We start from the raw sequence: 16667 nt of genomic DNA on the forward strand, positions 1-16667 counted from the left end.
GAAAGAAAGAAAAAGAATCACCTCAGCTTTTTTTTTATCGTGGACCAACAAAAACATGTCCTAAATATACAATGTCATGTATAATTGAATGGCATTAAAAACTTGGTGCTATCGTACAGTAAACTATCCAGGAGGGCAGATTTGCTGTTCAAACAGATGACAAATCCTCTCACCCCCATCACCGTGATCACAGCAACCTGACAAAAGGAAAAAGCTGAACAAATATATTTTATATTCTCTACCATTTAACACCTACAGCTGATTTACATAGTCCCTAGAAAATAATAGATGATCTAAGGCTCAACATGACAATACCGTCTAGCAGGTGCTGAGAAGAAACGGAGTGAATGGTGTGAACATGTTAACATAAAACAAAATGAGCTCATTAATGCAACCAACACTTTGGTATAATATGGTGGTAAAAACACCCATAATACATGGCTTTGATACCTGATAAAGCGGATTATGTTGGAATGAATGCAACCAGGAGGCAACTGAGATGGAATGAATTAAAAAATGATTAGACATCAGATCTGAATAATTGAACTTGTTTAGCTGAAACACTAATGAAGAAAGTATGGCAGAATACTGAAAATAGAGGAAAGAAAATATGGCAGAATACTGAAAATAGAGGAAATGCTCACAAACAGTGGAAGCCAAAAACAAATCACATTACGTGCTATTTTTAAACCATCCCACAGATCTTAAAATCAATATGATATTTTTCAACCATCCCACAGATCTTAAAATCAATAATCAGTTTTGTTTTACATCTTTTAGTATGTGACCTGCAGCTGTGACTTCCTGCTTCATAATATCTCCTAAGTATCTTCTTATACAGTGTGTGGAAGTATTTTTAAATGAGTTTAAAGGAAATCCCCTTTTTTTGCTTTTTTATAGTGTTAGATGAGAGGATTGATACCGTACACTCATGCCTGTATGTCAAATATGTAGCTCGAGCCAGCCGTCAGTCAGCTTAGCCTTGCAGCCAAAGACACAACAAGGTTAAAAAAAATGTTATTTATTATTTTGTTACTTTTAGAGAGAGGCAGACTAGCTGTTTCCCATTGTTTCCAGACTTTATGCTAAGCTAAGCTAACTAACTCCTGGCTTCTGGTTCAGCTGCTTGAAGAGAGTGGTATCAGTATTCTCATCTGTCACCAAGAAAACTAATACTGTCCCAAAATGTCAGCCTTATTATAATTATTTTTAAGGTATTAAGAAAATCTGCCAGAGACAATGACATTGAATAAAAACTGTGTAAACTGACTGTAAATGTCTGTGACAAATACAAACCACAATGACATGTTCAGCCTATCCCTGAGCATGTTATTTCTTGGCAAACCCTTCTGCCTCGATTAGTCATCATACATTGCTGCAGAGGCTTTTTATTTTGCAGGGCCAGCTTTCAAATTAAGCCCAGTATGCATAGTTTTTCTCTCTCTGTGAACATGAAGCAGAAGAGACAAACCCTGATTTTGACACGAGAATGTATCTGCCTGAGCACTAATGAAATGAGTGGGGCCTGTTTTCCCAGAAGCACTTGAGCAAGAAGATCAACTTAGTGCCACTGTAAGATGATGCATAAAGATGATGATACTGGCGAGACGCTTCTGCTTAATTGGGCTTTGAGATGTCATACACTTAAAAAGTAAAATGAGTCTTCAAGCACAACCCACTCAGAGCGCAAATCATTTGATTATTTCATAGTTTTTCTTTGTCTTGAATATTTTAAGCACACATACAGTAAAAATGTTCAAAACTTTGCTTTGAGTATGCTTTAAATCTCTCCTTTTCGCCACATACTGTATATTCACATGCATAATGAAGAGTTTGAATTACAGTTTAAATAAATTATCATTGTGTTTGCTTCTTAGCTGGATGTAATTATAATACTGTTATCTTTGATTTGATGTGATTTGATTTTGATTTGATTTATTCTTTCAAGCATGTAAGAACAGTTATGACAACACACATAATTTTACACATAATCCAATATCAATTTGCATATATCTAGTACATGCTTGAATCTTTACCAACAGAAACGATGTAAACAAACTTTGGCCCATATTTATCCATCTTCTAATTGTTAACAATGTTTTACAGCTGAGGAATAAAAACTCACTCAGGAGATCACATGATAAAACTTACTGTACAGTGTGTTCATATCAGGAATGAAAGACATTTTTATCTTACAGCTTTTTGCACTGTGATACTGAAAATATGTTTTCATTTTGAACTCCTTGATAAATCTAGTAACAATTACTGTGAAATCAGCAAAATATATTTAAAATATGTGGCACATACTGAAATAATAAGAGAAAAAAGTCATATGGAGAATGTAGTAGCCCGTTGACAAGCAGAGACCATGTAGATGCATGAAGAATGATTGCAAACAACTAATGGCAGCTTGATTTGTACCATTTCCACCACTAATTAGCACAAAAGATCGATGTAATATAACAAAAGTTTAATGAAAATGAAAATAGTAGGCTAAAACTCTCCTGCTCAAAATTCTAAATATTGCTTCAGCTATGTGTTCCTTAGGTTCAATTATTTTTTTTACCTCACTTAAATTTACGACTATTTTTAAGTTGCAAGAAATTTTAAAGATAGCATTTAAGTTTGTTTGTGGGAGAAAAGTAAAGTATTTTTAATTTTACATTTCACTTAAGTCCAAAATTTCAAAAAATACAGGCCCCAGACTCAAAACTCCCTGATATAATTGCTGTCTGGTATTAATCAGTACATAAAAATGTATGTTAATTACAGTAATTGTGAAAGATAACAGATTTCAATTTTTTTTTTATACTTGGACTATAAATTGCACTTTTAAGGGTTTTTTTTCCGACTGAAATACAGAAACATTCTCCAAAACCATAAAGTGCCTCTCCTGGGGGACTAAACTTTTTGGACATTGGTGCCTTGTACTTTAAAAAGTGAGAGTCAATCACCAGTCTGGATTGCAGCCTGAATTTGAAAAGTAGGCAGCATTTCAGCCATCCGACCACTGGGCAGACCTTAAATTGGCTCTCTCTCCCAAACAGAGATGCAATGAATTTCACATGGGAGCTCTAAGAACAAAATCCTCTCAATAACACTAAACCCTCTCTCTCTCTCACACACACACACACAGACACAGTCTCTCTCTCTCTAACCTACTCACACATACATATGCTCCTGTCTGCATATTTATTGAAAGTACAATTAGTTAATATAGCAGCATTCAGCCAGTTGTATTCTCTCTCTCTCTAACCTACTCACACATACATATGCTCCTGTCTGCATATTTCTTCATATTCCTTCCACTATGTACCACACACTAACAAGCTCATACAAAAAGCTGTAAACAATGTAATAAAATCTCCACATACAACATCATGACAAAATGACAAAAATCAGAACAGTTTTCAAACAAATCAATGCTCATTACAATGTGAAGTCTTTCCTACTAGTTCAAACGGTGTCCTCAGTCTACTTCCAAGTCCAAGATACTTTGAGTTTTGCACTTCTGACATGCTCAGCTGCACCAACTGGCCCAGGCTCAGCAGTCTCGCAATAAAAATGCCATCCCTACACCATGGCTAGGGCTATCCTGTCAGTTGTCATAGGCCCCGTATTGACAGAAATCCACAAGTCTTCAGTCGTAGCCAAATTTTTTTTCTTCTTTGTTTCTGACCTTGTGGTTGCCATGGTGTCACTGCAGCAGCAGCAACAGCAGCTGTTGTCATGGCGACAGCAGCAACAGTGGCAGCACACCACCAAAGTAGTGAGGAAGACCAGCAGGGGAAGGGTTAAGAGGACCACCAGGCAGACTGTGTTGTATGCCCCCTGGTTGTGTTTGTCTGTAACATAGCTCCAGAGATAGATGAAAAAGTCCTGGATGCTGTCTGTTTTCCCATCCATGACTTTAGGATACAGAGCTGCGGCTCCTTTCAATTGAGTCTGTGTGGCAGTTGCAAAGTTTTAATAAGTTCTTTAAAGAGTTGTGAAGTTTATAAGACAGTGAATATGCATATCAGGCTGCTGGAGACACCAAAATAATTAAGATGTGCTGTTAATTAAAGTTAAAACTCCTTTTATCTAATCTGGTTACAGCTTTTACGTTTTAGACTTAGAGGTTTTACTGGCAGTGTTCAGCAAAACATCCACCATCCAACATGTTCGTCTTTCACAGAACCTATGAAGGTCTGAGTTTAGATAGTTGCCTTGTAACAAAGCACTATCTGATGAGGTGTGTGTATGTGTTCAGGTTTATTGTTTATCTTATATGGACACACCTGACTTCATGGATGCCTCCTTCCTTAAAATATCCCTTTATGGAAGTCCAAAGTATTTTTTAAACACATCTAAATGACCAAAAGCTCATTTGTTTATAAGATGATGTTCTTTGAAATCACCCAGATGCGATGATTCTGAAAAAAGCCAAACTCTGCGCTTGAGTCAAATTTGTTTATACCTCATGAAACTCCACTTATTGAATTCTTGTGCTTTGTCCTTTCGAGTCCTCTCTTGTCCTCCTGGCTGATGGTTTATTTTAATCCAGATACACAAAGGTCATTATATTTGGGTGTGTCTGTGGGGAAAAAGAGAATGTGAACATAGACAGACATTTAGTTTCAAGCAGACAGTTCATCTTCCTGCATCTTCCCTTTTCCCTGCCTCCAAGCCATCTTTCCATCTCTGTCTTTAACATCTGCTATCCCCCTCTTATCAATGTCAGCTTCAGTTTTTTTTTTCAGCTTTCCCCTCATTAATACTGCAGAGGAATCATTCAGAATTCAGGGCAGATCTCGCTGAGAGTCCCACTGAGTAAGACAGGAGCAGAGAGAAAGAGAGGGAGAAAGGGAGAGGGAGATTTTGTCTGAGGGAAGGTGAGACAGCGATAGAGGTAGCCAATCTCACTAAGAGTCCTGCTGAGATGGAGTATGTGACAGTGTCAGAAAAAAAGAGAGAAGGGAGAGTGTCAGGCCAAAGAGAGACCTGCTGAAGGAGAGTCACCTCAATATACCTGGCTAATGGTACCCAACAGAGGACATAGATGAAGTCTGGCCTATGTTTTCATGAATGTATAATTAATTCTTTAATTCCGAGATGTGACTATATGGGTGTTAAATGGTATTAAACACCAGTTTTTAAAATAATATCATCATTTGACTCAAGTATGTGCCTTAGAGTCTGTATGGTTCACAGCTACAGAGCTTCTTTGTATTCTATTTGCAAGAGCAAGAAGAGATTTTCATCTCACATTTGGCTGCTTCTTAGGCAGAGAGAGAGGAAGAGGCACCTGCAAGTGAAAAGCAAATAGATTTGCCATGGCTATCGACATGCGTTGCGTCTCATGTGTGAAATTGGTTTACCCGCAGACTTCCCTCCTGTTCATTTGCTCAAAAGGAAGTTAAGCGCTTAAAGCTAAGCAGCAAGATTCACCTGATACATCAGTGTGAAAGTTTGGAAAGAGCCATCTTATTGCGAAAAAACTACACTGCGAAAAAAAAAAGTGGAGTTGTTTTACCACATCCATATTTTGTGTAGCCATGGCATTTCCCTCATTGCCTTTTCTTCTGTTTTACTCTAACTTGGTTTTATTCTGTTGATTTATTTAACTCCACCAGTATTTATCTTGATGCACTATTGCATCATGCACAGAAACACGAGTTTTGTTTTGCTAACTTTCTGCAAATATGGTTCAAATCTGTATTAAGCTCGACTACAGACTACGCTGTAAACTGTGCACAGAAAGCCACTGTGATGCTGCCGCATTATTCGTGATTATTTTCTCTGCTGTAGGTACATGTTGTTGTGATAAGCTTGGCTGAACTGCAGCACCTCTGTGTACAATCTGATCTCATTCACATTGTGAACACACTGTCAATACAAACCGGAGTCACTAAGCAATAAGTGTGTAGGAGAAACAAAGGCCAGCAGCAGCACAGAGGTGTGGGCTATAGAAAACTGATGATTAGCAATGTATCAGTGGTAAAGGCGTTAAATGGAATGGAAAAGTCAAAAAGTGTGATGATAGTAACAAAGAGGTTGCTATGAAGTATGAACTACCTACAGCACTGACCTTTATAATGGAAATGTAAAAAAACAACACTTGGATCATCAGTGTTGTGAATCTCTTTCTCAGTGGGTCAAAAATGAGTAACTGAAGGTGTTCACATGATGACTGTCGATGACATTTGTGATTTAGCAATGGTACAAAACAGAGGAGGGCATTTATAAGAGCAGTCACGCTTTTACAAGAGATGCTTGTACATATTTAAATGAAGTCCCAGAATTTAAATGACTCCTTGTTTAATGTTATCTAACTGGGATGGAATTCTAAGACTCCCAGTAGGTACTTCACTTTCTCATGACTTTGTGCTCTCATTGAGCCATTCATATACAGGAAAGGTCCATTTCTGGGGCACACAAAGCCAGGAAGGGTCTAAGAAAAATATTATGATTGCGCTCAGTGAGCCCCTGCTGCTTTTTAAGCAACGTATGTGACCTAAAAGACAAACTTATGACAGAAGGCGAGGCAGGAATCTTTAACGACTTACCCAGAGCGCACAGAGCGGATCCCCCATCACACACACACAATACTTCGACAAGCTCATTTTCACTTGACTCAACTGCAAACAAACGATTTGAGTCAGAGGCGTTTGTTTTCTTGAATCTCTAAGTGACAATCTGGGGGAGTTCAGTTCTGCCCAGTGAGCAAGTGCACTGGGACATTACAGCTCAGGCTTGTGTCAACTTGATCCTGACTAAGTGATATGAGCAAAGCGGATGACGTTCTTACGGTAAAAGCAAGAGGAGGAAGTTCTCAGTTGAAACTAAAAAACATAAATCACTTGAGGTAAAAAAGTTTTCAGAGGTTTGACTGAACACTCCAGCAAAGGTTTTTCTATATGGTTGGTGAAGCAAGTGCAGAAAATGTGACAAGTGGCACTGTTTGATTGAAAAAATAAAAGAAATAAAATGAGTATGTTATAGTGACACTCTGTAGCACCTCTCAACTTGTCAAACATCCTGTTTCAAAAGTAGTCTGACATAGTAATGGCAATTTTATCTTGGTTTTCTCGGAGTCCCACGCAAAAAAAAGCATCACATGGCTTAACCACTCCGAACAATTTCAAAGCATTTCACATTTCTCACACTCAAGATCTCTTAAGAGAGTTGCACCTTACCCCGCAGGCACTTGTGAAATGGCAGGACAGGTCTCCCCTGCTGTCTAATCCAGTCGGCTGCTCAAACTTCTGTTGTTTCTGTTTTGGCATATGGCCTCTGCTGTGTTCTGGCCCCCCTTTCACCCAGACATCTTCACTTTCTGTTCTTTCTTTCGCACTCTACTCTTCCTGTCCCCCTGCTCCTCCACCTCTTCCTCCTCTCTCTCTCTCTCTCTCACTGAGTGCACATTTTAGTCGCAACGTCACTTCACCCAGCCCATGTTGTGTAAGAATGGGTCCTCTGTCTGCGCTTACAGTATGTGTTTTCTGCATGGCACACTAAATTCTTGTGGTTGCGTTACTTTACTTACATAAGCCATGAATGATGTCAGACAGAGAATCATTTTAAATGTGCAGCAAAACAAATACCCGCTGTTTGGATAATAAAAGAGAGACTCCCCTCCATTCACTGACCTGAAAACCTTTCACCACCAACTTAGGTTGCAGGCAAAGTGGCACCGTTTTGCATAATAACACTAAATTACCTCTCAAACACCACTCCACCCTTCTCAGAACCGCCATATGGGAATAGAAAGTGGATGTGAAAGCTGTCAAAATGTGAGTGTGTGTGTTGTACCCCCAGGTGAAAGAGTCAGATGCAAGCAAGATATAAAAGAGTGAGGTCATGTGCAGTGGTGACGTGCACACACACACACACACACACACACACACACAAACACAGTTATTGTGCCTTGTGGCATTGCGGTCAATGCCCTTTCAGTTCAGTCTAGCAAAAGAAGACTTTTATTCAAGTAAAAAAAACGTTCCATTAGCAGAAGGAATTTGTGCCTTAATGTGTGTGTGTATATACTTTTGAATATACAGCTGAACTCACACTGTGGTTAATGTTTGCCTGAACAGTCACATAACCAATTTCCTTTAAAAAAAAAAAGTTTAATTTTAGTCAGTGGCTCAGCCTCTGCTGCTTTTCTCAAGGTTAGTCTGTAATTTCAGATGTTCAAGCATTTATAATACATAAAATGCAGACTTGTCTTTTCATAACAATGAGTGAAATCTTTCACATTGGATGTGTTCTACAGTATTTTCCTGCCATGAAAACAGCAAGACAAGAATACTGATACAAAGAAGCAAAAATGGCATGTCCTTCATCTGAAATATGATCAGATCACCACTGCTCTTTTATGATTTATTACAGCTGCAGTAGATTGAAACAGTTTGTCTTAAAAACACAGTTCCTGACCAGTTGAAGGCTTTTTTTTTTGTAGCTACAGGGCATGGTTACATGAAAATTGATGAGACAAGCCTCACCATGTCTATATGTAGGCGTGTCTGGGCCAGCTTAGGCAAACAGCTACACACAAGTGTGCGCACACAGCAGCACATGGGGTGCCATTTGCCTGGCAGGGCATATAGTGCTACTCACTGAAACTATAACCCAGCTGTTGTTGAGGCACTACAATGCCCAGTCACTGTGAGTAAGTTCTGATTAATGACCTCAGTGTAGCAGCACTTTCCTTGATGGAAATCCTTTTTTTATATGAAAATGATTTCAATATTATTATCCATGGGCTGCTTTTGACTGCCATTGCAAGGTTCCTGCATGTAGAAATAATCTGTTCCTTCCATGAAAGTCAGATCATTCTGCAAGGGTCATTTGCAAATCTTCCATTCTACATGCAACAGACACAAGGAATGATATGAAAAAAGCTGTTGGATCTAATGTAACAATATGTCTTTTCAAGCAAACTGTAAATTAAAAACATCAGGCTGCAGTGGCTGCCTCATGTTTTCATTTCCTTGATGGAGACTTGTTATATTATAAGTACCTCATTATACCGTCCCTTCCCCACCCTCCAACTTCACTCTCCATTACTGCATCAACCATGTGTTATAATGGGCAGAGCTCCCACTTGGCTTATGGAAACCTTACTCTCAGTGAAGCTCACCTCAGTGGGAAAGCACAGACAATATAGCCCTCTGTCCAGCTCGTGTCTGTGGCTAAACAAATTACAATACAAGAAAGACTACTGAGCTCATGCTGGATCACTGATCATATAATCAAGATAGTGAGAAAAGTGACTCTCACATTACCAGCAGCATTATAAAGCCTCATAGAACTAGTGGATTGTGCAAAAGAGTGTTACAAATAACTACAACCTACTGGTTCTGCCATCACAGACACCACATACTGTACAGTGAAATGTGAGTGACTATGAACCTAACACAGCACACTCCAGGAGCTTTTGACTGAGAGTGCTAATGAAAAGTGACTACAGGGTTGCTGTACTGGAATCTGACAAGTGTCTAGAAATAGCATACTAATAAAGAAACCACCCCCACCCCCAGAGTCAGACGTTAGCTGTGATTCAGTCCTATAAAATGTTTGGGCCCAGCACTGTGAAAACAAGCAGTGAGCAAGATGAAGAAAGAAATAATTAGTCTATATATGGAAATGCTTCTTGCTCCTAAGAAAAGCCATCGTCAAAGAGCTATTGGTTGGCATGTAAACCTAAAAGCTTTCACAGGGACACATAATGGCACATTCCAACTACAGTATGAGGCCAGCCAGTGCTATTTTAACATTTAATTATGTAATAATTTCAGCATAGTTATCATATGACACAAGCTGCAGTCTGGGACTAAACATTGCATTAAACATTTCTTTCTTGGCTTGTGAAGAACATTACTGGTCTATTCTGCTGCATAAATAAATAAATAAAAGATAACCTGCCAGTCTTCAGTAAAGGAAGTATTTTACTTGATTTTATTCAGTGGGGACTATCTAAATTCCTTTTCAAAAATACAAATGGAGTAAAATGAGACACTGTGGGAAACAAAAGTTAGTCAGAAAATCAGTCAAAATTGGAAGATTCATACAAAAATAAATAAATATAAAAGAGGGAGAGCCACCTATCAGCATTTCACTTACTAATTATAGCTTGTTTGTTTAATCTGTAAAAAAAAAAAGACTTAAAACCTTATGTGCCAGACAATTTCTTGCACAGCAGCCAACATGCAGAGACTCCAAGAAACACCAAGGGGAAAAACCAAAACATATGTTCCAAAAAGCTAAACTATTCTTTTCAGGGAGATTAATGCTACTGTACACAATGACTGCAGTGCCATTATCTCTGACAGGCAGAATTTGACCGTTGTTTCCTACAAAGACAATCATCTGATAGACAGCCCCCACAAGGAAAAACACAAGACAGTGGCATGACCTTATGTGGTCATGGGTAAACCAAGAAGTACAAGAATGCACTTCCCCGTTTCTTTCATTTATGTGTGTGTTTGAAATGTCAAGACATGTATGCAGGGTAAAAGCTGTTTAGGTAAAAGTGCTAACAACAATTATTCACACTGAAGCAAGTGTGAACTGCATTTCAGATTGAAATTAAGATGATAATAAAAGCCTGTTCCATGTTTTATGAGTGTTTTTTTTTTCCTCATCAACCATTCAGACGTACCTATCTGACATTTATTATTCATACCCCTCAGGGTGACTATAAGTGTTGAGGAAAAACAAGTAAAGCTGACACTCATTATAGCATGAGTTCCATTCATGAGTATGAGCAATGAATTAAGGCTCAAATGCACTCTCATATGGCAAATGTGGACACATACAGAAACATACAGTATGCTACTCCTTGCACTGAGCCTAGAGTGTGTAACATTGCTTTTCCTCTAGGTGAAGTGATAAAATACTAATCAAATCTCACTGACCTCATCCCTCAGGTCACTGTGGCACTGAAAGACACTTTCTAATGTATGAAAGGCTTCGGAGGACATGTGTGTAGTTAATGCAGGGAGCATAGAGCTCTGCTGGCATGCTGCAAAAATCCATTTCCTGTTTGGCTTTAAATTGTAAATTTAAAAAAAATGCAAAGCATCACTTTGGATCAGGAAAAAGTAATTGAAGAAAGTCTGACAACAAAATCACACAAGTGCATACATCTGAGCCATAGCTAACATGTGTTGCTGACCAATACAAAAATGTAAAAAGCCCTCATGCAGTATAGCGGTATAGATAATGGATGGATGGATAGATACAACAGCATCATACCAAATGTTAGAAAACAAGAAGCGAGGAGAGGGTGTTAAAAGTGGTTAATAGAATGAATAAGCTTATAGCTTTGAAATCTGCTATAAAAAGCATGTCAGCAGGATAACTAGTTTCACTCTTCAGCATTTGACTCTTTTTCTAATTCTTCCCCTGGAGCACAGCTGTCAGTCTGACTAATAGTCATAAGCTCACTGTCTGAACCATGTCAGCTCACATTTACATTTACAAACCCACCCATACAAAAGATCGAGGCACGAGTATGACGCATTTAGTGATTGTTGTATGGGTTTAGTTTGAGGATGGTTAAAGCCTGTGCTGCAGCAGAAGATGAAGATGTAATTAAATCTAAAACATATACACTGTAAGTGCAGGGCATTATTAGTTGTGAAAAAGAAAAACATTCACAAGCAGTGGTCATGCATTTGGTCATTAATTACTAGTGTTCAAGAGTGCTGAATGGTTAGATGCAGCAGATCAGTCCAATAACAGTTGTTTTTCTCATTTTCACTTGTGATCCTCTAATTAGAACAAACAAGCATACAATCAACAAAAACAGCTTAAGTAGAATGTAATGCTCAACCAGCACACCACTTCTTACCTCTCGTTCAGTTCCACTGAGGGTGTAAAATCTTCATGCCTCCCTTGTATCTGTGATCTGTATGAGGCCCTGCTCAAGCACTCCCACTCGAAGTCATGGCGCTTTGAGCATTGATAAATGCCTGATGAAAATCAAGCTGTTCCATAGCTAGTCGCCCAATTAAGCCCTGGCGTTTACACCACTGTCACAGAGAGAAACTAACTGGGAGATCTGGGTTGCACCTCCTTATTCACATGCCTGCCAGGGTCTGTTAACTTTCTGGGCTCAGTGAGTTGTAAAGAGGCTCTTAGAGCACATAGGAGAGCTGGGATGGCTCACAACGCCGCTTTTCATCAGCTTCATCCTGCCACCAGCTCTGTCCTCAATCCTGCAGAGAGATGTGAAGAAGGTACTGGATGTTTTGGGTGAGAAATGGCAGTGAAAGATAAAGGAGGGGAGAAGATGATGACTCACAAAAAGAAATGGATGCCTCCAGTGCTCAACATTAATAATTTTGGCTGCTGAAAAATCTCTTTTTCTGACATTTCTAGAGCTCTATAACCTGCAGGCTGATACGTTGTATCCAGCCACTTGCATGTATGACCAATATTTTTAACCTTAATTTTCATGGAAAGAACATAAACTCCCCCTCATTCTGAACCAAAACTGTTTGACATCCTTCCAACTTAACCCAAGATTTTCATATGATGATGCATGTAAAATACTGTGTCAAAGTCATGCTACTGCAACTCAGTCCCGAATATATCAATACTAGTGTCCTGTTATCAATACTGATGTCCTGTTAGGAGTATCCATGCTATTGTCAGTAGGACCTATACCAAAAATATTGATCCAACACATGTATAGAATACATCTATGGTGCTTCACATCGATTTAGAAGTAGCCTATAGGTAGCATGGGTAGGATATCTTCATGCTGCTTTTAACAATAAGAATCAATATCATGGTTCAACTCTTTATGTTTTCATTGGGCAGAGCATCAGTGACAGCTGTTGTGATTGGGAACAGGTGAAGAAGACAAATAGTCCGTGTAGGCACGGTGAACATTGTTGCTTGGATAATGTTTGGATAAACTTAGGCAAAGTAGTAAGCAGTAGGGTAACACAATATTACGTAATTTTACTGCCTAATGTAAATTAATTAGAATAGCCGCTAGTGCGCGTGTGTGTCAAGACCGAAATCTGTGAGTACATGAAAATGTGTAGCATTAGCTGTTAGCCGCTAAGCTAGCTAGCAGGAGTAACGATGCTAAATGCTTAGCTTTAGGATGCCCGCATTAATTAAGTAGCACGGCCAAGCAGTAATTTGTTTAAATTTAGCTTATGTGACTATAGCTAACTACATAAACTAAACTAACTTTTGATAAACTAGGCCAGGTAGCGCCACCAGTGACCGGAAGAGCCAGTTGGAGTTCCTCTGGCGAAAACTTCATCCACCGCTGCCGCATGCTAAGTGCTCTGCTGTTCTCCGACTTCACGTCTGCCCAGGACGGAAGCAGGATTGTATGCAAGTAGGACTTTATTTGCTTGTAGCGTTGCTCGATTTGAGTGTACATCTGTATACAATTTATGGTGCGGGTTTGTCAACATTTTAGGTGTGTAAGTTAGCGTTACACGTGTGAGTAATGTAGGAACAAGAGACGTTTGAGTCAGAAAATGCAGTTTTGAGTCATGGAAGAAGTAAGTGTAAGACGAGCTAGTGAGGCAACTTTGTTTTTTTCCAACAAAATCTATATTTACAAGTAATCTATGTAGCATTTCAGATTTATTACACATTGGAACAGCAGCGTGTCTGACGAACATTCTTGTCAAACAGAGGGCATTGCCATCATGTGAAGTATTTTGTTGTGGTAAATACTGAACATGACCGCTCAGACATTTACTATACTTATTACCAGTGACGTGAGGTGAGGTTGACAGCTGGTGAGGCACTAACTCTTTTACAGTCAGATTTACAAATACAAATTGTCTGTTAACAGAAAATGCGTTGTTTTATATCTCATATCAGCATTCTTCACACAAACGTGACCCATATTTAATTTGAGGTTAAAATTTATTCCAATTGAGCTTATTTCTAACTAGAAATAATAAAAGTTTATGGTCTTACCTTTACTTGTACACGAAATCCATTTGTCAGCTGGTATTTATTACAAACCTTTTTACCGTTCGAATCCAATATTAAAACAAATGTTTTCAATAAAGAAGATCCTTCTGGACAAAAATAAAAAAAGGCGTACTGTTTGCCTCACCGAGTAACTTTTTTACTGGGTTTTATGGTTAATCTGGAGCCTAAACACGTTACAGAACTACATTTTATACATTATCCAGATTATGGCAAGGCAGAGCATATAATCAGAGTGTTTGAAAGCATTTTATTTGTGATATATAGAGGGACAGCGACACACTATTTGCATCGCATACAGTTTGTGAGGATTACACGATTCACCGAGAGGCACAGCAAAGTGCTGCCTCATCGCGCATCTCCTCCATGTATTTGAACGGGACATACGGAAATTCTGATATTCTTTATTGAAAAAAAATCCTTCACAAATCCAGTTTGGCTTTAAATGCAGCTACTTTATCTGCCAACTTGAAGACAGTTGTCATTTTCCCCTGAAGTGACAGATTGAGTTCATTGAGCAGGCTGAATATGTCCACAAGTAAGCCAGTTTTGGCGCTCAAGTGACCGAGATGTAACCGAGAGAATGCGGTCATTTTTCAAAATAAAAGATCGTTCAGACTCAGATAATAAATAAAACGGAAATAATGATTTCTTGTGCGGCCCGGTACCAATTGATCCACGGACCGGTACCGGTCCGCGGCCCGGGGGTTGGGGACCACTGCTGTAGAACATTGTAGAGCGCCCTGGCATTATCCCAAATTCAACCACTGAGGGGGGCTACATGAAACTGAGTTTTCAACAGGGGAAACACATCTCGACTTTTCTACACAAGGCCAGCGTTTGTTTATTAACAACACAACTCAAAAAGTAAATTTTTTGGGGGAGTAGGGTAAGGGCCATGGACTAGTTATTTATTTAAATTATTGTGCTGACCCATATCATAATTTGGATACTGGACTATTTTAAAAGAATCAAAACCATTGTGAGTGATGGAAAGGCTGCTGACTCTTTGAGCCCCTTTGTGGCTTTTGTTTTGGGTGTGGGTTTTGTGGTGTATGTGTGTAAATACACAGTATAGCTAGCAGATTGGCTGCTGCCCTCCTCCTACATCTCTCTCTTCCTGACCCTCTCTTGCTGCTTCAGCAGCACCAGTAAATGTTCGAAATGAATCCGTTGGATTGCTAATCACACTGATCGGACTGATCAGGTTTCCCATTTGTGTTTATTGATATTCCCCTGGACTGAGGGGGCAGATATTCAGCGTCAGAGTTTATAAACTAGCATTAACTTTATCCACTTGCAGAGCAGTCCATATACATCTATGGTATATACAGCGCGCTGACCTCAGCAACAACTATATCTACAAAAACACATTACTTCAAAACCCTGATCATAGCCAGAAAATTCATGGCTATGTAAACGCACTCAGTGTGACGTTTAAAGAGAACTGGTGATTTTTAACTTTTAACTTATTCCTTTATCAGCATTTGCTTTTACTTGAACACATGTTTGCTATATCAGCTTTTTTTGTTACCAACCCATAGAGGGTTTCTCATTGAGTTCTTCTCTTTCTGTGTTATTGTGGACTTGTGAATGGTCATCAGTCACAACCTAAGTACTGCATCAATTTAAAGTTCACATCTACCCAAGTGCAGTCCAAATGATGGTGAGAGTTTCTGCACTTGTTCCACCATTTTATTGAGGATACTTTGGGAGCTGAGCTGTGTGGGCTTGGGTATAGCTGCAGTGCATTTTGTGTCAATCAGCAGCGATGGCTCAAGGCTGTTATAATTTTCATCCTAGGAGAGCTATGGTGTCACTTTATTAGGGTTTGATATTTTGTTAGTAATCTTGTAGATTTTGAATATGTGGTCACAATCCCTATTTGGAAATTTGTTCCTAGGTTTTGGAGACGTGAAGCCCCACCAGGCATGCGAGACCAGCCAGTCATCTCAGCTATTAGCAGCATGGCTTTCAAAGTAACTGGCCAATCAATGTCTGTTGCCATCCCAAGGAGAACTGCTTTCCTTTTGGAAGGTGAGTTTTTGTCTCATGGTCAAATGAAATATTTGCTGTGGGTCCATTAGTGTGTTTGAAGGTAAAATTAAGATTAATGTTTTAATTAAACAGTACATCACCTCTGCCTCTTTAAATATTGGGTTTTATACATCTGTAGATATCACCATATTTCAATAAAACATTTGCTGATGTTAAATGAAAATGAAAAGTCTATAATATAAAATGTTATATACTGCTCAAAAAAATAAGTGAACACTAAATTGGCTCTTGATGACTGAATTATTCAAGTTGAAATCCTTTACTAATGTACATTGTAATTTGTTCAGAACAAAATTACATAAGTAATTACATATCCCATGAAGGGCTGTATTAAAAATCACTCTGAAAACCAAAGTGAAGAATTGAAATCACAGGCTCATCCAAGTTGTGTGAATTTCATATTAAAGTTTATGTTTATGCTTCATCACAGCAACTCATAATGTGACTCAGAAGTGTATGCTCCTGACAACATATGGGCACGCTCCTGATGAGTTGGCAGACTGTTGCCCTGGGGATCTCCTCCCAGATCTGGGTCAGGGCATCAGTGGACAGTCTGTGGTCATACTTGTTGGTGTCAGATGCGCTGATACGTAATGTCCCATAGGTGCTTGTCCCATAGGTGCTCAGTTAGATTTAGGTCAGGGGAATAT

At 39.0% G+C, this 16667-nt stretch overlaps 1 protein-coding gene across 3 annotated transcripts; it reads right to left on the reverse strand.

Moving 5' to 3' along the window:
* Positions 1-722: 722 nt before the first annotated feature.
* On the reverse strand, positions 723-12218 carry kiaa0040 (KIAA0040 ortholog). 3 transcript variants are annotated; one of them, XR_002274590.1, is made up of 3 exons: positions 11840-12218; positions 3257-4576; positions 723-3158 (listed from the first exon to the last, which is right to left on the reverse strand). XR_002274590.1 is itself a non-coding variant. In XM_020595931.1 (2 exons), the coding sequence occupies exon 2, from the start codon at positions 3904-3906 to the stop codon at positions 3574-3576; it is 333 nt and encodes a 110-aa protein (XP_020451587.1). In that variant the 5' UTR covers positions 3907-4576; positions 7179-7358; the 3' UTR covers positions 3247-3573. The 3 variants fall into 3 exon arrangements, 1 of the variants encoding a protein (XP_020451587.1); XR_002274589.1 differs by lacking the exon at positions 11840-12218 and adding an exon at positions 7179-7358; XM_020595931.1 differs by lacking the exons at positions 723-3158; positions 11840-12218 and adding an exon at positions 7179-7358 and having other exon boundaries at positions 3247-4576.
* Positions 12219-16667: the final 4449 nt, after the last annotated feature.

The sequence above is a fragment of the Monopterus albus genome, unplaced genomic scaffold, assembly GCF_001952655.1.
Source record: "Monopterus albus unplaced genomic scaffold, M_albus_1.0 scaffold28.1, whole genome shotgun sequence".
Lineage (NCBI taxonomy): Eukaryota > Metazoa > Chordata > Actinopteri > Synbranchiformes > Synbranchidae > Monopterus > Monopterus albus.